We start from the raw sequence: 24,146 nt of genomic DNA, 5'->3' as shown, positions 1-24,146 counted from the left end.
CATTACAATACATATGTTCACACATTCACATTCACTCTCCTGCTTACACTTTTTTTGATATGATACAATACATTACGTATATATACCAATCCAAATTACAAAATTACAAAGTCGACCATGACACAAGCTAACACAAATATTACAAATTTGGCCCACATCAAGATACTTGGGTTCTAAAGACTAACTCAGTGAGGTTCTGACACTCGACATCCATTGTTACTACTTGGCATCATCATGCTCTTGGTAGATGTAGAAGCTCAGTTCATACTGATCACTTTCAAGTAGTCTTGAACTTGATCTACACTGGTGACTCAGTAGATATTGTGCAACTCAACAAACATTGAATCACTTGGTTACCATGAAGTAGCTAGGTTAACACTGAATTCATGTCACATGAACTGAGAACTCGGTAGATACTACAATGCTCGGTAACCACTAATAAACTGGGTGAATACTAAAATACATGGTTTGAACTACTGTAGTGCCCGCCCCTAAGTCGCATTTCTATCATCCTTGCCAAACTCTTTTAGGCCAATTTATGTTTGATGATTAGTATTATTATTTTAGAGATTATCAGATGTTTTTTTACACTCAGTTTATTATATGATGAGATTACTTGGTACTCTATATTTCATGCATGTATGATGATTATTCAATGTTTTCAGTTATCGATGATGATTAGTTAGATGGTTTATTATCACACGTGCTTTCTTATGGATACTTACCCCATACTGCATGTGTATGGTGTGCGTGTTTGTTTTTATTTATGTATGGTGTTTCTGATGTGGTTAAGGAAGGGAGTCGTAGTCACCTGCTAGTCGGGATCTACACGATGCATCGCTTCCTGCCATTGTCTGTTTAGCTTAGAATATTGTGTTTGTGCATGCGTGGATTTTATGCAGGTTGCAGGTACCGGGTATCGACTTCCCTGAATTGCCAGGATGAGTGTACCCTATCGCATTGTCTCAATGGTAAGAGAGGGGAGATAAACTCTTAAGTCCAATTCCTAAACCCTTTAGCCAATTGTCCTAATTGATAATTAGGACAAGTATCTGAGTTAAGTACCCTCTGAATGCATCAAAAGATGTAATTTCGTGATTATAACCCTTTTTGTTTTGATTTAGTATATGCTTTTCTATGTAGGATTTTCGTATGTTGTTATATGAGTCCTTGATGTGTTTTCTATTAATTAAGTCTAATTAAAAAGATTAATTAATGATTTAATTTAATAGAGAATTATTATCATATCTTTAATATTTAATTAATTGAGAAATTAATTAAATAAAAGAATTAGATTTGGAGATAAAAGTTTAAGGATAATTTAGAACATTATAATATTTATGTAATTTAATAATAATATATTTAGAGTTCATTTTTAAATAAATGCTAAATATTATTATTAATTGAATTAATAAATATTTTATTAATTAAGTTTCTAAAATGAATTAAGAAGTGGAAAAGATATTAAATTATTAAAAAGATTCTACATTGCATGATGCGTGCATAAGTTTAAAATAAAAGAAATTTATTAAAAAGATTAATTAATGATTTAATTTAATAGAGAATTATTTTGATATCTTTAATATTTAATTAATTGAGAAATTAATTAAATAAAAGAACTAAATTTGGAGATTAAAGTTCAAAGATAAATTTAGAACAAGATAATATTTATTTAATTTAATAATAATATATTTAGAGTTCATTTTTAAATAAATGCTAAATATTATTGTTAATTAAATTAATTAAATATGTTATCAATTAAGTTCTAAAATAAATTAAAAGTTGAAAGATATTAAATTATTAAGAATTCTAGATCGCATGATCTAAGCATGAGTTTAAATATGAGAATTAAATTAAAAGATTAAATAATAGAAATTAATAATGTTATTTTAATTTCATGAAGTGCACATGAGATTAAAGTAATAAATTAATCTAAAATAGAAGTCAAGTAGAATATTAAATAAAGTTATTTAATAAATCAACTTAATGCACATGAAAGATGAATGCAAAATAAAATAAAAGATAAGAAAGGTTAATTGGAGTTAACTGAGTTATGCAATGAGTCTTCTCGGGTGAACGCACAATTAGTGCCCCGATTTGAGGAGAATTTTCTTATCACAACTTTGGGGGTTCATTTTTGAGAGAGACGAATTGGGACACAAATTTGGACAAGGAATTTGGGAAGACAGAAATTTTGAGAGACAACTTTTGGAAGCAAATTTCAGAAGAGGAATTCTAGGAAAAATTTTTAGAGAAAAGTAATTGAAGAGGAGCAAATTCTCTCACAGTTTTTCGGAGGTTCATGTTAGCATCAGGACCAGGTAGGGTCTTGTGCTTTGATTGTTGATTAAATACGTAATTTCTCTTTCCTGTCTTCTTCGTGTTTGTGGATTGTACATTTGAATTCTTTGTGATGAAAGCTTCAATATTTCAATATTGTAAATTATTAAATGCTTGTCAATATATTCGACATATGTAGAGATTAAAAGAGTGATCAGGAATCCTCGTTCGATAGATTAAAGAAATTTAGATTTGAATGGGGAAGGGTTGAATTTTAAATTTAAAAAAAATTAAAATTATAGATTGAAAATTTGAATGGTTAATATTGTTTTCTCTATTAGATTACATATGTGAATGTTTATAAAAAAAAAAAAATTTAAAAAAAAATTTAAAAATTTAAAAAAAAAAATAAATAAATAAATAAATAAAATAAAAATAAAATAAATAATAAATTTTTTTTTTAATATTAATGGGAGGGGGCGGGAATACCCACACCCCCCCTCGTACCTTTTTGGCAGCTCTGCCATCCCTGCCCGCAGAGTACTGCGGCAGTGGCAGTACAGAGTACTGCCGGCGGCCGCAGGCGGCCTTTGTGTATAAGCCGGCGGGCTTAAAAAAAATTACGCAACTTTTTTTTATATATTCGATTTTTAATTAAATTAATGTTATTCAAAAAGGTTTTTATTAATATTTAAAACTTTTATTAATAAATTTTAATATGTTTTTTTATTTAATAATGTTTTAATAATAATCTTTATTAATATTTAATAATTAAATATTAATGCATTTAATATAGTTTTTTTTATGTAAGTATTAATTTATTAATTAATTTTTGGATAAATATTAATAAATTAGTAATTAATGGAGATATTAAAATAAATAATTAAGAACAGTAATTATTGATTAAATTAATTGAAATTAGTTTAATTAAATTTAATTAATAATGAAAATTGTTAATAGAACTGTAGATTTATATAGGATTGATTTTTAGTTAAATTGAAATTTCTTATTTAAAATAATAGGTCATCATTTCAATAATTAAATAAATAAGTTTCTTCTAATTATATTGATTAATTGACTTAGAATCAAAAGTAAAGTAATTGTACAATTTTATTCGAATATCTATATGGGTTATATTTATATGTTAATTATGAGACACATGGGTTAACGAGTAGGTCAAACTATGAACTTATTTTCGTGAAAACATACATTAAACTAGAAACAAAAATATTACACTTAACCTGATTACATACGTTCAAATCAATCTAGCAGTGAGAATATGAACTATATTGTTTTGTTATATTGTCTATGTTTTGAGGTTTGTTCTAGTATTGACCAGTTTAGGTTGTTATCAGAGGCTCGGTGATTGTGAATGTGATGTTATGATGATTTGGTCTCGATCTTTCTTAACCCGACCATGGTAGTGTGATGGAGTGCTCTATGACATGATTGTATTTACTAGTTGTTATTGCTTTCAGTCTTCTTGTGTGAAGCTGAGGTGTATGTTTATGAGATACCTGACTTAACCATTTTCGAGTCTCGATCAGTTATATTTGATAACCATTTTTGAGTCTCGATCAGTTATACTTGGATTTTTTTTTCAGTCGCTTGAGAGGACTGAAGTGTTTGTTATGTTCTTGATGATGTCATGTTTTGACTTGACCATTTTGGAGTCTTCGATCAGTATTGTAATTTACTATTGGGATACTTTCTGGTTGCTCATTGGAGAGCCATTGGATTTTGTGATTTATCATTGATGCCTTCAGTTGCTGATAGAGAACTGTCGTGATCATATGATTATTATTGGATGCTTATCTGTTGCTCATGAAGAACTGATGTAATTTTGTGGCTTATCTTTTATGATGTTTGTCAGTTGCTTGTATAGGACTGAGGTGATTTTATTATGATTCTTGATTTGTGATTTCATGAGCCTAGGGTAGGTTATCTATGTGTAGAGTCAGGAAGTGGCTTGCAATGGGGATCGGGGCCCTAAGAGGCTTCCTGGAGTAAACCATTGTAAGTTGTTTTAATAAGTGAAAACATTTACACTAAATAAGGGAAAATGAACCTAATAAGATAATTGTATGTTCTCTCCCATGCCTTGAGTGCTAGTACAGACTAGGATGGGGTAGAGAGAACGCTTGGTTACGACCTTGCATTCCATAGTATGCCTCGTCAGTATGAGAGGATACTAATGGCCGCAGGGATCAGTAGGGACCCGGGATTCCTAAGGGATTGCTCAGGTAACTTCTACGTGACTTTTGCGATGACACTTTCCCGCTTGCATATTAGGTTTCCTACGTGTCTTGTGGTACCTCTGGGATTTAAATGTCGATCTTTTTAGGAACCCTTGAGTTAGCATACTTATAGGATTTCCTGGACTTAGAGAGTATTTATGATTATAGGTTGTGTTATCCTATTTGGGACTTGAGACTATCTCCTCAGCGCGGTGGGAGTGGACCATTTAGGTTCCACGCGGTCGGGTGGTAATGCTTTTTACTCTTACCATTGAGATCCATTTCGTGGTCACCGTGGCTGGAGATTTCGTGATGGGCATTTACCTTCACTATATTCTTGGATTATTATGATAGATGGTTAGATTTTATGATAGATGTTTTATCATTATGGATGTATGGATGTATCATGTATGGTGAATAGTTTCATATATTTTTATTGTACCTTGTATCATGGATTTGAGGATGTTGTATCTTGATCTTTACATATGTATATTCTTTTAAACCTTTCATACCCTGTGACATGTACAGTGGATGATGGAGCATTCCGAATTAATTTGCCAAGGAGCATTCGGAACAAATGTATATTATGGACATTGGAGTTTCTAATTATTCTTTCTTATCTATGTATTAGTTGTTAGACTTAGAATTTAATTAATTTTAAACGTGACTCAACGTCTTGGGATCTTTAAGAAATGTAACTTGCAATGTATGTTTGTCGATGATTTCATGTTATTGCTTCCGCTACTATGTGTTTGATGTGTATGTTATACATTCTTACTTTAAAAAAAAAAAAATGTTTAGCAAACTTAGTGAAACTTTAGGTTAATTCTTTTGGATCCCTTGGCGGGGCGTTACAACTACTAAACTTCACACTGACTAACTCTACTCGGTAACCACTGGGATTAGTCCAAAAGACTCGATAGCAATTGTAGAGCTCGATGGCTACTGAATTACATGGAAAACACTATAAATTGTTCAATGAGCTCGGTAGTTATACAAATTTTGAATAAGTGTGTGTCACCAATAACAAACTTGACTGATATGTCAACAATCTACCCCTTTGGCATTAGTGACAATAACACTTATTAACCCAAAACTAAATACCTTGTATTCATCACCACGTAATACTAGCTCAATATATTTTTGAAATTTTTCAAAATTGATCTTTGTAAGGTATATACAGAGTAGTTCTCCACCATAGCATATTTCTCCCCCATACTATGTGTTCCTCTATGTACATGTAACTTTTCTCTTATATAATCCCCCTGTAACTTTTCTCCCCCCTTTTTTACAGTAATGCCAAAGATTTATTCAATATATTTACACGAAGACACCAAAATGGAATAAGAATTCAAAGTGTACCTTGAAGGTGATTGCTAAGGTTTTATCCCAATTTTCTTGCAAGATCTTGCATGTATGAATTGCAATTTGCACTTCTGTTGATAGTTCAATCATGTGATCTATAATAGAGAAGTTGTTATCAAGGATCAGAGTCTTTGAATAAACAATGTGTTTTTGCATAGCATCCATGACTAGAAGGATCATGTTTTGTATATCAATCAATGCTGAACGGATCCTTGCTTCTTCTCTTAATAATCCAACTTGCATGTCTGACAAAAATCTGATCTTCTTGAAATGTGTAGAGCTTGAACTAGGGTCAAGTTGCAGCTGCTGAGCACTTGCTTTAGATCTATATCAATTTTGGACAATTTGTACTTTACTTCCTTAGTATACTTAGTGACATCACATAGTTTTGCAAAAAGTGATGACACATTTGAACAAGAAGCATCAAGATTGACCAAAACTATTGAAAGCTCAACTTGATAAATGGCCATTTACCGAGCAATGTGCTCCAACACTTTATTGTTAAATTTCTTTTTAGCCTTTTCAACCAACTTTTCTTGACCTTTAGTGTCCTCATTGAATTTTTGGACTGCCTCTCTAAGTTGATACAAAATAGGTTGAGAAGAATCAACCTCAATTCCTATTGCCTTGGTCAAGATATTCTTGGCATCATCTATAATCTTATACTCTCTGTCTCTCTCCTTTCTCAATCTTTGTTGTTTGGCCTTTTCCTAGAGGAATTCACCAAATATGTGCATTTGGTTTGTAGAAAGATTGTAGATATCCCATTTGGGAAATTACTATTTCCTCATCCAAATCTATATCTTCCTTTATCTATTTTCCTTTCAAAAAATTTGTACTCAATTGAACCTTAGGTTCAACTATCCTCGCACTTATTGCTTTTGTACCTAGAATGGAAACAATAGTGACATACTTAGGTTTGCAGTAAAAACTGATACAATACTGACTGATGGAATACTTATAAAGATGCTTGAAGAATCCAAAATTGATGAAGTCAAAAATTTAGAATCCAAAATTGAAGTAGACAAAAATGGAGAGCTTACCATGGATGAACTCAAAATCAAAGAAGTCAAAATTGTAGAAGTGAAAACTGAAGAACTCAACCTAGTAGATGAAGGAGGAGTCCACAATTCAGTTGATGAAGTGGAAGTCACTTTTGTCAATGATATGATGAGCTGAGTTGGGGCAAAGAGTGATTGGACATTTGATGTATCAGTAGTAGTCACAACTAAACTTATTGAAGTTGTCTCCATACTTGATGTAGTCAATGGTTTTCTCAGGGAGTGAGGCAATGACTACAACAACTATCTTGACTGGGTCAATCTCCTCATCATCTTGCTTTTCTTCCTTGGTAGCTTCTAGACCTTGATCCTCTTCATCTTCTTCATTATCAAAATGATTCACTTCTTTAATGTTTTCCTCCTCATCTTTCTCCTTATCTCCTTCTTCATCAACATCCTTTTCTTCAATTCAAAATTTACTTGGTTTATGAAGCTAATAAATGTTTTTCCAAGTGTTTGTAGCATTTCTAACAACATACTCTATATCTTTAATCAAAACTAAACAAGTATTAAACCTTAGAGTCAATTTTTCTTTATTTTTCTTTAAAGACTCTTTCACCTCAGTATCCGATATGCTCGATAGTAACTACCTCAAGGTTTGTGCATAAATGTCTTTGACTGTCTGAATGGAAAAATCCCATCTTGGCTTTATTTTCTCTAGTAGTTCACTAGAGACTTGAGAGGCAATCTGGTTTGGTGAGTACTTCCACTTACCCATTTTGCTCAACACTAGTTCTTCAACTTGCTTCTACTCTACCTCTATCCTAGTCTCATATTTCAAAGATTTAAAATTTATTATTCCAACTCCTTCTTCCAATTTCTTCAACATTTTTTGGAAGGTGGGTGGAGGTCTGCTAAATTCAATGTCACTTCCTTTCTTCTGTGACCTTGTGAAAACTGTAATGGATGATTTTGCAGGCTTAGTGATGATCACCTTACCCTTTTTCTTCAAAGGTTCTTCTTCTTTCTCAAATTCTTCCTCATCCTCTGCTTGTTCCTCATCCTCACCTTTGCCCTCAATTAACAAGAGAGATGCACTTGATTTCAGTTTAGCTATCCTTCTCTTCCCTTTGTTAACCGCCTATGGGAGCTTTACCTCTAGCTCAATTCTGGCCTTAGCTTATTCATAAGTTCCAAAATGAGGGGCCTTGAGATCAACAGGTTCATTGACAAGGGCTTCAATGATATCCTTGGTCTCATCAATATTCACCTCGTAGCCAATAGGTTTGACCCACACAACTCTAGGCTTAACTGCCTAGATATATACCTTGTCACAATCCACCATGAAACACACATCATCCTTGTAGTCTTTAACTAACTTCTTTAGAATTATGAACCTATTGTTCATCTTCTCTTTGAACACATCCAAGTAGTTGTCCATGATGCTAGCATAGTTCTCACCCATTTTTGCAATATATTGATTTATTTGGTAAAGTACAGGCACATCTTTTCTCCAGACTATAGTGCCTTTGGAAGGGAAGAACTTTTCAACATAAAAGAATAGACAGGTTAATAGTGAACCAAATTTGCACGGGTTGTTCATTGAAGTTCTAATACTTTCCATGTTCTTATTGAATTGCCTCAACAATAACTTGGCAAGGTCATAAGATAGGTTGTTCTTCACCACTTTATATGCCAAATCTACGGCTTCACATGACACACTGTTAAGATGGCTTGAACTATATATCTTATGAGCAATAACATGAATTCCAAATTTCAACTCTGCATCTGTGGCACTACATATTTTCATACCTCTGCCATCCCACTCGGCTAGGGTTTTCTTCTCCAACTCTGCCCAACCTAGGGTTTTAGTTGTCTTGGCTTTGGCAAGCATGGGAAGGCCAGCGATTTGATGAATCATTTTCTTTGTTATTAGAATTGGCTGCTCTAACCACAACTGTCCATTATGCACTCGGCTAAGGATATACGTAATCCATTTAATTTGAAATTATTGGGGCATATGGGGAATATGTGTTAATCCTTTTGCTTCCAAATGTTGATGCTTGGGTTTCAGGGTTCCATCAACACATAACTGACCTAGGGCATCATCCATTTCCAGAGTACCAATTTCTTGAATTGCACATTTAAAATGAGTACAAATGTCATTAACATGAAGTATGTTGGGAGGGATTTGGGATTGAGCTCGACTTGGGTCAAGGGTTTTAGCAATTGTGGGCGCAAGCTTGAAATCTGGCGCTTTCCAGTCAACTCCTCAAACCAACATGTTAGACCCTTTCTTTACCTTGTTGTTGTTGGATGCCATTTTAACTCAGTAGCTTGAGAGAACTTCAAAAAAATTTTGCAAGAAATTCACTCAAGTCACTTGATCGCATAGAAAATAGCTCTTCACAATAGCACTCATAAATTCACGATAAGAAATGAATTTGATTCCATGCTTTTTGTTAAAACTTTGTCATTAATGTTCGATACAGAGGTAGATAAGTTGACATTATGCTGATAGTCCGTCATCCACTATTTGCCATTGATCACTTGACGACATCTCTATGATTCAGTAACCATGAGTACCTTTGTTACTCCTGACCTTGCTTAGTAGAGTCTATGACCCGACCTAACTCAATAGAGAAGGTAACTCGGTAATAACTGATACCATTCTTGCTCAGTGATCCCTTTGTATCTTGTATATGGATTTAGATCTTTGTTACCTTTCAACTGGAACTAATTCAGATGTCTTCTTTGATAGCCTGGTTTCAATTCTTCCTTGAGAACTTAATTAGGAATGGTAGAGTCACTCAATTCTTGAGTGACTTGACCATCATTACTTAGATAAGTATCCTCAGCAGACTTAGGAATCCATTAGTGTCTCATCTATTTTTGGAAGTTATTAGCCGTTGCCTTCCTTTCATCTTCAATTTTACCAGTGTTCATTCAATTCTTAGCAAGATGACCAAGATTTGTATAAATGAAACATCTTTTAGTGGTATCTCTTTTCCTCGTATGATGTTTAACACAATTCATACCAATATGTCCAAATTCTCCATAGTAATGACATCTACACCAACTATTGTAATCCCAACCAAATATTGCTTTCACAATTTGTTCTGCAGGGTTCAATGTCTTTGTTTTGCATTTTGATGCCTTATGTCCATGTTTCTTATATTTACGATAGTTGCCTTCAAATCTTGGTTTTTCTTTGCATTCATTAGCCCTGCAACCGTGTTGATTGCAATTTTAGCATTTTCCATTGAATTTTGCTTTTCCATTACTCCAACATTTGTTTGATGTATGATCTATCTTACCACAGTGATTACAAGTAGGTCTTTGATTCTTTTGAGCACCTTGTTTGGAGGATTCACCTTCTTCTTTGTATCCAATTCCTACTTTTCCTTTTTGCCTATAGAGGTTTTGCTCATTCAGATCCATGTTTGCTTAAGATTTCATCATTCTTTCATTGATTTGTTTTTCAATGTTTAGGTCATCTCTCAATATTTCACTTTTTTTTTTTCCAGATCTTAGCTCATTTTTTATTCTTTCATTGATTTGTCTTTCAAAATTTAGATCATTCCTTATTCTTTCATTTTCAAATCTTAGGCTCATGATTTCCTCATTTGCATTGGAAAGTTGATCAATAAGATCTGCTTACTGAAGGGATTGATTTTGGATTTCATTGTTCCTTCCATCCATCTCTTCTTTTATCTTGTTTCTCTATTCCAAAACTTCACATAACCTTACTGACTGAATTTCTTATTCTCTTTTCAACTTTCTTACTTTTTCTTGTAGGGAGCCATTCTTCTCTAGGAGTTCCTTGATTGCATCATTTGCTTCATCTGAACTGCTTGAAGGGTGAAAGTATTCAATTCTTTCTTCAATGTAGAGATGATCATTCATTTGATTTGTAAGTTCCTTTCTTCTTTTCAGGGATTGCAAAAGTTGCTCCTTAGCTTTCTTGAGTTGGGCAATGGCCATTACCATATCCAACTTTTTATTTTCAATAGTTTTGTCAAGTCTGAATATCTCCATATCCTTAATCTTTGCTCAAGTTGTTAAAATTTCTCCTGAGAACCACAAAGCTCTAATACCAATTGTTGGAAATATTCAAGACTATGCTGAGTTATTAAGAGGGGAGGGGTGAATCAGTAACTTCTAAAAGTTTGATAATTTCAATTCTTAATCCAATAAATCAATTAGCACTTAGTTCATCACATATGATCTAATTGCATGCATAAGAAACTGAAAACATGAAAGCATTCATAACACTTGAACACAAAGATTTGGTGACCCAAAAACCTTCCAAATAGAAAGTAAAACTGGGGTGGGGATGATATCCACAAACTTTAGTACTGCAACATAAAGTTGGCCTATTAAGGCTTACATTGATCACTTCTGATGATCTACCCTGTTAGGAGAAAATAGGACTGCTAGGTCCACCTTGTGAGAGGATTTACAAACACACAATGAAGTATGCACTTGGTAAAGAGATTTATAAAAGACTATTAGGTCTACCTTGTTAAAGGATTATGACTGGTTCACCTGTTAGGATGAAGCAATAGATCTCTGATTTGCAACTAAGTTTGCTGATAGAGATTCCTTAGTGTACTGATCACCTTTTTGTGATAGATTTGTCATTGCTGCTCCTTATTCTATTATGGCCTTTATAATTCTTTATCTGCTGCTATTGTAACTTGAACTTTTCGCATCCACATTATAATACATATGTTCACACATTCACATTCACTCTCTTGCTTACACTTTTTTTGATATGATACAATACATTACACATATATACCAATCCAAATTACAAAATTACAAAGTCAACCATGACACAAGTTAACACAAATATTACAAAGTTGGCACACATGAAGATACTCAGGTTTTGAAGACTAACTTGGTGAGGTTTTGATACTCGACATCCACTGTCACTAGTTGGCATCATCATGCTCTTGGTAGACGTAGAAGCTCAGTTCATACTGGTCACTTTCAAGTAGTCTTGAACTCATTTTGCACTAGTGACTTGATAGATATTGTGCGACTTGACAAACATTGAATCACTTGGTTACCATGAAGTAGCTCGGTTAACACTGACTTCGCATTACATGAACTGAGAACTCGATAGATATTGCAATGCTCAGTAACCACTGATAAACTTGGTGAATACTGAAATACATAGTTTGAACTGTTGAACTTCACACTGATTGAATCTACTTGGTAACCACTAGGATTAGTCCAAAAGACTCGGTAACAACTATAGAGCTCGATGGCTACTGAATTATATGGCAAACATTGTAAACTATTCAATGAGCTTGGTAGCTGTATAGATTTTGAATAAGTGTGTGTCACTAATAACAAACTTGACTGATATGTCAACATTTATTGTGTGGATTGGGAATTTTTTTGCTTATGATGCGAGTCGATATGGTTGGGCCCACTTCTTGTTCATTGATATAATTTGGTTCTCTATGTCAAATGGATAATCTAGGTGCTCAATTGAAATGAAGCCTAAAATGTTTTAGCTTGTTATTTCTTTCACTCTAGCCCTCCTCGAGGAAATCTATCATGCAAAGGCCTTTAATTTGGAATAATTATCGCGATGAAATAATTTATTTAAATCCAAGGTACTTTGTCATCATGAGCATTCAAAAGCCTACAAGATACTTAAGTGCAAGCTAATTGGAATGGAGATGACTTTTGTATTGGGTTTTCTATCAATCATTGCTCTATTATTTGGTCCTAAACTCTTTAGCATTCAATGGAGGCATTCAACCCTTTTCCCTTGGACTAAAGCATTACAATTTTCAAAGAAGAGGTATAATGTATTAAATGGATTTTATCCATCTCGTCACCAAGATTTTTTTCTCCTAGCTTGATTTTAAGGCTAGTTTCAAGTTTGCAGCTCAAGACTACCATACTCACTAGTTGCTTGTTGGCTATATTCCTCCATTAAGCCTCCATAGACTAGAAGCTCAAAGTATTAAGACATCGTGGAAAGATTATAAACAATATACAAAAACTCCTTTTTGGAGCTGCAAACATTTCAAGGGTCATTGTCAACTCTTTTCTCACCTATAACAAGGAGCCAACTCAATTCTTCCTAGTATTTGTAATCCTCTCAAGTGATATAGGAAAATGGTTTCAAGGAGTTTGGGAGGCTACTCTTGAACCTAAATTAACACATTTTGCTTACTGTCTCTTATATCAAGGTCTTCCTATGGGGACACACTTAACTAACATGAGCATTCCTCCTCCCAAGTGCCCATTTTATGACCAAATTGAGACATTGAACTAGTTAATGACTTCTTCAAGCCATTTCATCTCAATCCCTTCTCGTGTCCTCTTGCCATCTTTTTGATTCACTAACAACTACTATAAAAAATTTGTATTAGCCTACTGATGATGTTACCCAGAGATGTTTAAGGGATGTTTAAAAGAACCAGATAATAATGGTCCTCTAGACCTTCAAGAATGACTTTAACTACATGATTTGTTCTAGGTTAAACCCATTTGTTAAACTAAAACTAAACCCTCTTGCTAAAACTCTTGCGAGTGTACCTTTCTACTTTTCTTACTTTTTTTTTAATATCATACTAGTTTAACTTTATCAATACAAATTTAAATAAGATTTATTCATTAAAAAAATTTACAATAGCAAATAAGAATAGTTGATAAAAATACGATGAAGATACTCTTTTAGGTTTGAAAAAAGCATACAAAACATTAATAAAAATTGAAACCTTTAAAAAGGTCATTAGGTCAAGACAACTTCTAGAGAAGCATTGAAAATTGAAAACCAATAATAAGGGGCTTTCCAGTATTTAAAAGCGAAAAATCCCAGGAACACAATATCCACGAAAATTAATGCTTCAAAATCATAATTTCATAATAATAATAATAATTATTCTCATTATTAATAAAAGATTTGATTTAGCAAAACATGAAAAGAAGACGTGGAATACATGCAATGTCTGGATTCATGACACGTAAGAAGATATGCCACGTAACAAGGTCCTTAACCACCCATCTGTGAAATCCGAGGGACATCAATCAGCGAAAGTAAAGCAACAATTTTTGTTTCTTAAAAGCGACCGAGAAAATTTCTCGACTAGACAGGTGACTATTTTGTATTTTTGCTCGTGTGTTTTTTATTTTCTATTCACAAAACACAAGGAGAAGAAAAAGAATTTCTGTTCTGTGCACTTCTGAATCAATCTCTACCATTACCCATAGTCATTCATATCAGGAGAGAAGAAGAATAAGTTGTAGAAAAATCTATACAAACATTTTTGCCTGTTCCATTTCTCAAAATCTACACCAGCAAAGAGGCACTCAAATCGAGTTGTTTAAGGAGGAATTTTCCAAGGTGAAAAATTTGATGCAGGTTACACATTATTCTATGGCCGAGATGTTGTAACTAATTTTAACCCTAAAGTGGCAAAAATACTTGTATAAAATGGGCTTAGGGCTAGGGATTTTTCATGAGGTGTGATTCGATAATTGCTTCTTTCAGTGGTATTGAGTTGTAAGGGAATACAAATTGTAATCATGTTGTAATCATTGGATAGTAATAATATTGGACTCGTTGTTTGGTGGACATAGCCTAGGAATTGGGTGAACCATGTTAAATCTTGGTATCTTGTGTTCTCTTCTGTGTGATTTATTATTTTCTGATATTGGTTATTTTTCCATGTAATTTTTATTTTTATTTGTGCTTAATCCTAACAATAATTAATGAGGTCCATGATCTATCCAAATGCCAATTGCCTTTCTCAATCACCCTAATCAAATTGATAACTTTCAAACTTGGGTGTAGGGAAAGAAATGACCTGGTGCATATCATATTTGAATAGAACTTGGTGGTGATCATCGACAACTTCGGGAGGTCAAAGTTGATTTTGTATCCTTCCACCTCCATCAACATTGAACTCATGTGTGAACAATGTAGGATCAATCTAGAACCTAGGTCCATCAAATTTGTCCTCCATTTTTTCATATTTATGTCATCCAAACCATGCATCCTTGTGTATCTTTGTTTTCATATCTTTAAAATCAAGGATTGTTTAATGAGATGATCTCTAAATATCTTCATGAGTTGGTCATCAAATGCAATCTCAAGTGGCAATGCATTAGGAGGTTGAAATCAATGATGGATCACGCTTTTTACAAGAACTATTTTGTCCTAAAATGCCTTTGGTAATGACTCCTTTTGTGCTAATTCTATGAAATCTTTCAACACCCTTCCAAAAAGCATTGTGGTGATGATTTTGTTGGCATCATCAGTTAAATATTAAGCTTAAGATTATATTTGGCATGTCCTTCATCTTGAAATATTTTATATAGAGCCCGGTGAAGCTTAGTTTTATGGAGAAAACTAGAAAGATAGAGAAATGAGTATATGTTCATGGCTAACGAAGTGGTTATTAGTTGTAGAAGAAGGTGGAGGTGGTGACATTGGAGCCCATCACCTACTAGAGAGAGACTGTGTTTGTTGGTGCAGAACCATAGATAGGATGGATCATATACGAGCTTGGAAAAATAAGGCATGCACAAAGATTTTGTAATTTCTTGAAAAAATATTCAATGAAATGCACTGGCCCTCTCACAATTTCATACTAATATCTTTATGTTGGTGAGTGAGAACATAGGTTGACGGGAATGTTGATTTATTGGTGGTAACTTATATAATTCTATAATATTTGTAACCCAAAATATCTAAATAATTAAGTATGTCTTGGTGGCATTACCATCAAGATTCATATTTCAAGGTAACCTAGCAATGAACTACATAGGCATTTACAATTTGAATGATAAAGCAATAATTTTTTTTTCTATTTTCAATTCTAAGAATTACAACAAATAGTTGTCCAACAATTTGGAAAAAGGGAAAGTCAAATATTTGGAAAGCAAAATTTATAGAATATAAAATATTTAGAATAGTAATTGTTATAAGTGAGAGTGTAAATGATGAACAAGTGCCCCAAAATGACATAAAACTTTATATATAGAGAGTCAACCAATGATGACTTTATTTTATGTATAGCTCACACGAGAAGTTGCAAAATAAATTATGAATAATTGTACGAGTTACAACCTCCTTCATAAACTATACTTGGAAGAATGAAAATCCCCATCTAAGATACTTTACAACCTCCTATTTACGTGAGTTTTGTGACCACTCCAACATGATGAAACACTTAGTATTCCAAGATGAAATACCAAATATCGAGTCTTCTCTTGAAAAATAACACCACTTTTTATTATAAGATGAACAATGTGTGCTAGAGGTTGCAAAATGATCATAGAAGAAACTCTAAGGTTCCAATTATTGTTGGACACAAATCAATTTTATGATGTGGTTTTCTTGTAACCATGTGGTGACTTACACTTCTCGTTTAATGAAACATCAACTTTGCAAATGTGAATGATTTATCACTACTTCTAGCAAAAAAAAATTGCAAAAGAGAAATGGTTTTAGAGATCTAAGCTAATCTATCAATGCATAATAATATTGATGGTGAGGTGAGGCTAAACCATTGCTTCATCAAATCAACTATGGAAAAGAGAGTGCAATCTTCTAAGTATGTGTGAATGATTTTCATATAGTTAACACTCATTCAAATACCCAATGATTGCAAAATCCAAATGAAAATTTCCAATTGAAGAATTGCTTGCAATTAGTATTGATCAACCTTACATTGCTAATTACAATCAACAAGTACCAAAAGGTGTGAACATAAACTTTGCCATAATTCACCAACAACAATATCTTCCATTTATGCACTCAACTACTTTTATGCAACATAAATAAATTCTTCTCCTAAGTGAGGAAACATAGAAATACAATACTCCAAAATAACACAAGTGTTTACCATAATAACAACAATGATTTAGGAATGATTTTAGTAGTGTTAAAGCAACAATCACCACAAATCCATCCTTTACAGATGAGAAGAACAAGCCTTATATATTTGTTCTAAATATAATGAATGATTGAAATTAATTCAATGTCAATATATTCTAGTCATCGAAGGAAGATTGTCAATTCTTTATATTCTAGTCCCAAAAGGATTTGACTATTTACATGCACATGTTGTGTCATAGTCTCATATTAACTTGAGCTCTCTACGCAATACAACTTAGTAGCTTGTAGATGACCGCTTCATGATTATTCCTTTTTTAGTCTTCATGTGGATGAGGAAAACATCAACCAAGCTCTTCTTTGCTTGTATACCTTTTTTCCAAGCCTTGGGTTCCATCATCTAGTGATAGGAGACTCTTTGTTATAGACAATGTTTTTTTCCCAAGCTTGTTTTGTTGGGATTACATTAATGAAAATGGATTGACCATGGATTTTTTTTTAGATTCTTGGGTGTTTTTGTTTTTTTTTGTTCATGCCAATACCGTTGAATTATGGTTGCTTGTTTTAACAAGAATAAAAAAAGCTTTGGTATTAGATTGCATCACTTCCTTTGGCTAGTAACTTTAAGGTCTATTCCAAAAACATTAGTTTGGTGCACATACTAGTTTTCATTCTTGTTGGGTGTCTTCTAAGTCATCCTGATTAAAGGTAGAAAAATAGTCTAAGTGATTTTAAGAAAGCTTCTAAGGCCATTAAAGATTTTATTGTGTGGATTGGGAATTTTGTTGCTTATGGTGCGACTCGATATGCTCGGGCCTACTTCTTGTTCATTGGTAGAATTTGGTTCTCTATGTCAAATGGATAATCTAGGTGCTCAATTGAAATGAAGCCTAAAATGTTTTAGCTTTCTATTTCTTTCACTCTAGCCTTTCTTGAGGAAATCTATCATGCAAAGGCCTTTAGTTTGGAATGATTATCGCCATGAAATAATTTATTTAAATCCAAGGTACTTTGTCATCACAAGCATTCAAAAGCCTATAAGATGCTTAAGTGCAAGGTAATTTGGAATGGATATGGCTTTTGTATTGGGGTTTCTATCAATCATTGCTCTATTATTTGGTCCTAAACTCTTTAGCATTCAATGGAGGCCTTTGACCCATTTCCCTTGGACTAATGCATTGTAATTTTTAAAGAAGAGGTATAATGTATTAAATGGATTTTATCCATCCTGTCACCAAGGTTTTTTTCTCCTAGCTTGATTTCAGGGCTAGTTTCAAGCTTGTAGCTCAAGACCACCCTACTCACTAGTTGCTTGTTGGCTATATTCCTCCATTAAGCCTCCACAAACTAGAAGCTCAAAGTATTAAGACATGGTGGAAAGATTATAAACAATATACAAACACTCCTTTTTGGAGCTGCAAACATTTCAAGGGTCATTGCCAACTCTTTTCTCATCTATAATGAGGAGCCAACTCAATTCTTGCTAGTACTTGCAATCCTCTCAAGTGACATAAGAAAAAGGTTTCAAGGAGTTTGAGAGGTTACTCTTGAACCTAAATTAACTCATTTTGCTTAGTGTCTCTTATATCAAGGTCTTCCTATGGGGACATACTTAACTCACGCGAGCATCCCTCCTCCCAAGTGCCCATTTTATGGCCAAATTGAGACATTGAACTAGTTCATGACTTCTTCAAGCCATTTCATCCCAATCCCTTATCGTGTCCTCTTGCCATCTTTCTGATTCACTAGCAACTACTATGAAAATGAAAATGCTATAGATGAAGCTTTCAATCTCTATTACCCTACTTATGATGTACCTAGGGATGATTAAAAGAACCGGATAATAATGGTCCTCTACACCTTCAAGAATGACTTTAACTACATGATTTGTTTTAGGTTAAACCCATTTGTAATACTAAAACTAAACCCTCTTACTAAAACTCTTGTGAGAGGCAAGAGCCTACAACACAATGGTAAATTGTGAACCTCTTATATGGGAGGTCATGAGTTCAAATCTACTTGAATTTAATAAATAATAATAATTAACCAAAATACATAATAATAGAACTCTTGTGTGTACCTTTCTACTTTTCTTACCTTTTTAAAATATCATAATAGTTTAACTTTATCAATACAAATTTAAATAAGATTTATTCATTAAAAAAATTTACAATAGCAAATAAGAATAGTTGATAAAAATACGATGAAGATACTCTTTTAGGTTTGAAAAAAGCATACAAAACATTAATAAAAATTGAAAGCGTTAAAAAGGTCATTAGGTCAAGACAGCTACTAGAGAAGCATCGAAAATTGAAAACCAATAATAAGGGGCTTTCCAGTATTTAAAAGGGAAGAATCCCAGGAACGCAATATCCGTGGAAATTAATGCTTCAAAATCATAATTTCATAATAATAATAATAATAATTATTCTCATTATTAATAAAAGATTTGATTTAGCAAAACATGAAAAGCAGACGTGGAATACATGCAACGTCTGGATTCATGACACGTAAGAAGAAGTGCCACGTAACAAGGTCCTTAACCGCCCATCTGTGAAATCCGAGGGACATCAATCAGCGAAAGTAAAACAACAATTTTTGTTTCTTAAAAGCGGCCGGGAAAATTTCTCGGCTAGACAGGCGACTATTTTGTATTTCCGCTCGTGGGTTTTTGATTTTCTATTCACAAAACAGAAGGAGAGGAAAAAGAATTTCTGTTCTCTGCGCTTCTGAATCAATCTCTACCGTTACCCATAGTCATTCATAGCAGGAGAGAAGAAGAATAAGTTGTAGAAAAATCTATACAAACATTTTTGCCCGTTCCATTTCTCAGAATCTACGCCAGCAAAGAGGCACTTAAACCGCGTTGTTTGAGGAGGAATTTTCCAAGGCGAAAAATTTGATGCAGGTTACACATCATTCTAACCCTAGAACACTTCATAAAGGTTCCTCGTCCTCCAAGATAAAATTTGGCTTATGATAGGGTGCATACTAATTGTAATTATGTCACAAGTCACAGTTTCGAAGTTGATTTTGGCTTTTTACACTACACAATTATAGTTTGTTCAGGTAATTTTTGAGTCCGACAATACAACACAAATTGAGAGATCGTAGATTACATTTAGTTCACAGCGTTGTGTACGACGCAGTGGCTTTCAACGGTGAGGTTTGGGCAACCGCCGCTAGGGTTTGGTGGGGCACAATGGTTTTTTTGTTTTCTAGCGTCGATGATTTGATTTTCAAGGGCTTGTTTAATCGGCCCTAAAGCACTACAGTTGTTGGAGAATTTTTTTTTTTCATAAGGGTTTTCCATTACAGGGAAATTGTTGAACGAAGGGCGAATAAATCTTAGGGTTTTGCATCATAATATTGCAGTTGTCGCTGAAAGCAGTTTGCCTTCTCTCAGGGTTTTACGACATTAATTGTTGAAGCAAGGTGGAAAAGAGTCTTAGGGTTTTGCACATGATTGCAAATGTGAAGAAGCGGAAACAATTAAGGGTTTGCAGCATAGAATTGAGACTGATCAGTGGCCAAGCTTGATTGTATGTAAGCTATGGCGGCGGAGTCTTGATTGAGATCACTTTCAGTTATTCGACGACGTCCTGGAATTCTTTGGTAACTTGTTACAGAAAGGTGTTAATTCTTGTGTATCCATGTTGTCAGCATTCAGCTGTTTGCCGCATTGAGGGGTTTCACAGTGAGATTTCTGTCGCGGGAGAATGTTGTAATCTGTTGAAGCGAAGCTTAAATGCAGTATTTTATTTGGTAGAAAAAATAGCAAGGATGCAGATTATTGATTTTCATGCCAATGCCTTTTTCAGAGGTCTACTAGAACAGTAAAACGAGTATATACCTGTGAATAAGCTGGACTAGTATAGATATTTTTGGTCCTACCTTGTACAGTTGGTGCTTTTTTCAGAACATTTTTTGTCTAATTTATACGGCATCTAACTGCAGATTTTTTTTGTGGGATTTCTTAAGCCTAGTGAAGTTTTGAAAATAAAGCTTAAATCAACTTGATTGGTTGAATTTCTTAAGATTGCTTCCAAAGGTCTCTGAGAAAAAGTACACTTGTTATAAAATGTTGGAAGTTGATCCGCGAACAGGTTCAGGTGTGTTATCTGTAAGAGGGGTATGTGTAAATTTGAATAATCTATAATTCTATAATTATGGCGAACAGGAAGGGTCTGAAGTGAAATACAATAAAAAGGAGGCGTTTTGCAGTGAAATTCAATAAAAAGGAAGGATTCGTCTCGAAGGATATAAGAAACGTTATATTTACATTTGAAAGGAAGTTCTACAGCTTGGTTACATGTTTGCAAACAAAAGGGGTGTATGGTGAAGGGTGCAAGGCAGGCCATGAATACAGTTAATAGAGAGGGTTTACAGTAGGGAAACGGTCGTGGAAGATGTTGGTTTTGTAATTAGGGGAAAGCATTAGGATTGCATCATTACTAGTTTAGCAGATGGTGGAATTCATTCAAGAAATTTATCATGGTATATAGCAGTTATGGATAAAAATGAGCCCGCTTTGGTTCCACAATGGCTGAGAGGTACTGGTGGATTCGGAAGTGGGTCAACATCTCATAGTTCCTCTTCTTCTATATTCTCAGGTTTGTTGTGCTTTTCAATCACTTCTGTATTTATGCCCGAATCTTCCTTTCAAATCAATACTTATTTTCTTTCGTTTATTTCTTTGAGTGCAGATGATTGCGACTTCCAAGTTTCAGCCACTAAATATAGAAATTTTCTGCATTCAAACTCTTTTGGATCACGTCATAGTGACTATGACTCTCCACGCAACTCCGCTTTGGCAGACAGAGCTCCTTCTTCGTCTTCTCGAAGAGGCCTCAGCTCCAATGGAGGAATAAGTGATCGGGCAAACTGGGACAGAGCTTATTCTAGTTTTAATCGGAATCCATCGTTCCGTGGTGAACGAGATAGGGATCTGCAACGTATTGATAAAGAAAGGGATTGGGAACGTGAGCTTGACTTTCGAGACAGAGAGAAAGCATTTGGAGGAGATTACAAGGATAAAAGCCAGGAGCGATACGATAGTCATGTATGGTCTAACTCATCTTTTTCAAGCAAATATGAATCAGAAGCATCCTTGAAACGCTCCCCATCACTGATCTTGAACAAGAGGATAGAGAATGGGACAAAGAAATCTGCAAATGAATTGGGAAGTTTAACTACATCCCTTCCTGTGGGAAATGCAGTTGGTAACATAAACAAAGCTGCGTTTGATAGGAACTTCCCATCTCTTGGATCTGATGATAGACAAGCTGGCAACCACTCAAATGTGACATCAAATTCAAGTTCAAATTCAATTTGGCATGGCCAAGGGACTGTTGGGTTACCTGATAATAATATTGTTAGGGCGTCTTCCCCAAACTTGACTATTGGTACAGGATCAAGTCAAGGCTTATCTGTAAATGTATTAGCTTTTGGAGCGGATGGATGGAGTTCTGCACTTGCAGATGCCCCTGTTTCAAATGGAGGTAGCAGTGGGCCATTTACATCTTCTCAGCAAACCAGTACAGGATTGTCTGTTTCTTCAGTTACTTCTGCAATAGCGTCTTCAAGTGGGCTCAATATGGCAGAGGCATTAGTGCAGAACCCTCCTCGAGTTCGTACTCCTCCTCAGGTCAGAATTAATTCATAGTGTTCTGCGTAATTTTATTTATTTGCTTGACAGCCTGGAATACATAGTAGTTTTTTTATCTCTTCTGCAGTTATCTATTGAAAACCAAAGGTTAGAGGAATTGGCCTTGAAGCAATCACGGCAACTGATACCTATGACACCTTCAATGCCAAAGACTACGGTATATAATCATTTCCCTTTTAAGCTTTTTTTCTGTTTCAAGAAAATGCATTTTGGCAATATTTTGTATTTCTCTTTAGTCTTATTTATGAAACTGTATGCTATCCTGAGCATCCAGCGCCATTTGTTCAGTGCACAATTTCTTGAATTTCCAATGGAAAACAAGTTTTGCACTTTCGTCTACTACTTTGCATAATATACTCAGCCTATGTGAGGTCATTCTGCTAAAATACAGACAAGAAGGAAGGAAAATTAATGATATATTGCAGCATTAAATTCTACCAAGCGTCTGTCTAAATTTTATATACTTTGTTCTTCTCGTGCACTTAATAACCCTGCTTAATTTGATTAGCTGAAGTGTTCGAGTCGGATGCTATTTGTTTCTCTTATGCCTTGTGTGGCTTTCTTTAGAAGGGACCAATTGTAGTGTCCCTTTTCTAATTTGCCCTGGAACTTTGCCCCAAAATCACAATTGCACAAGATTGTGACATAGAATACATTTATAATCGTAATGCCACAGGTAGATTTCTTTTAGTTAGAAATAAAAATACATGAGAGATCTAAATTGAACCAATGGATTGCTACAATTAATTTCAATGACATTAACCATAGAGGTGATAAGATGGATAAATGAGGTGTCCTAGAAACCTCCTACCCTAGGTCCAAGAGTGGATATACTATCCCTCTTGGCCTCATGTGGCCTGTGCCATACATATGATGTGGTGCATATTGCCGTTTTCCTCCATGTCATGACCCCTAACTTATCTCCAATGATTGAACATACATTTCTCGTTATGGGGATTGTGAGGGGTCTTCACAGCAGGTTGTCCTGAAAGTCTATCCTTGCTAAGCCCAAAGGCAGTCCACTTTGCCCCCCCTTGGTGGCACGAGGACTCCCTGTCCCAACCAAGAGGTGGGGCGCTTAGAAGGTGACCTCATCGTTGTTTCCCTAAATTAGAAATCTTTACTTCTTCCATCATGGTCAATTACAGCTATCAGAGATAAAACACATGGTATTTTATCAAATCCCACATTCTATATATATTCATATATTAACTAAGTCATAGGCAACGACTCCGCAAAGCATTTATTGTGCTATAGATACAACCAACAACCTATTTAGTGTATATCACTGCATATCAGTATGCAATATTTGCATTCATTTGTAATTGAACTGTATGAACATATTTCATTATTAAGCAGAGACAGATAGATTCATGATGGTGTGTATACATATTCAATTGGTGTATGGATATAGATTCCTGGATATATGAATGTGCTCATGTAACCTGTCTTCTAACCATGCTTGTCCTTTTTTCTTATTCGCTGATGCAGAGAGGAGGGATTCAACCCGCTTAAATATCTTTACTATTGAAGGGTTGTGTTGTTTGAGAGTCCAGACTCATGCCCACTAGTAGACCACACTTATTCATTATATAGGTCGATCACATCATTTCATAATTCAACATTAGTCCAGTCGCAGCATTTGTGTCCATCATGTCTTTTCACTTAAGAGTCTTACTTAATCGATCTGTATGAATTAGCGAGTCATTGGTCATTGATTATCTAAT

General features: G+C 34.3%; 1 protein-coding gene across 3 annotated transcripts in view; it reads left to right on the top strand.

Moving 5' to 3' along the window:
• The first annotated feature begins 19,385 nt into the window (after window positions 1-19,385).
• The window catches only part of LOC149535216 (uncharacterized), a 33,364-nt gene continuing 28,603 nt past the window's right edge, over window positions 19,386-24,146 (top strand). For 2 of the 3 annotated variants that reach the window (XM_089803132.1, XM_089803134.1), the window contains exons 1-3: window positions 19,433-21,364; window positions 21,458-22,398; window positions 22,487-22,576. In XM_089803132.1, the coding sequence (XP_089659258.1) occupies window positions 21,262-21,364; window positions 21,458-22,398; window positions 22,487-22,576 (1,134 nt within the window). In that variant the 5' untranslated portion in view covers window positions 19,433-21,261. Of the gene's footprint in view, window positions 21,365-21,457; window positions 22,399-22,486; window positions 22,577-24,146 lie in introns of all 3 variants that reach the window. The other variant, XM_089803133.1, reaches the window with a different exon arrangement.

This window comes from Cupressus sempervirens, chromosome 10 (genome assembly GCF_028749045.1).
Source record: "Cupressus sempervirens isolate cs-2001-9-10 chromosome 10, ASM2874904v1, whole genome shotgun sequence".
In the NCBI taxonomy this organism is placed as follows: Eukaryota; Viridiplantae; Streptophyta; class Pinopsida; order Cupressales; family Cupressaceae; genus Cupressus; species Cupressus sempervirens.
Note: the sequence above shows the minus strand (reverse complement) of the source record. Positions and strands in the feature narration are given on the sequence as shown.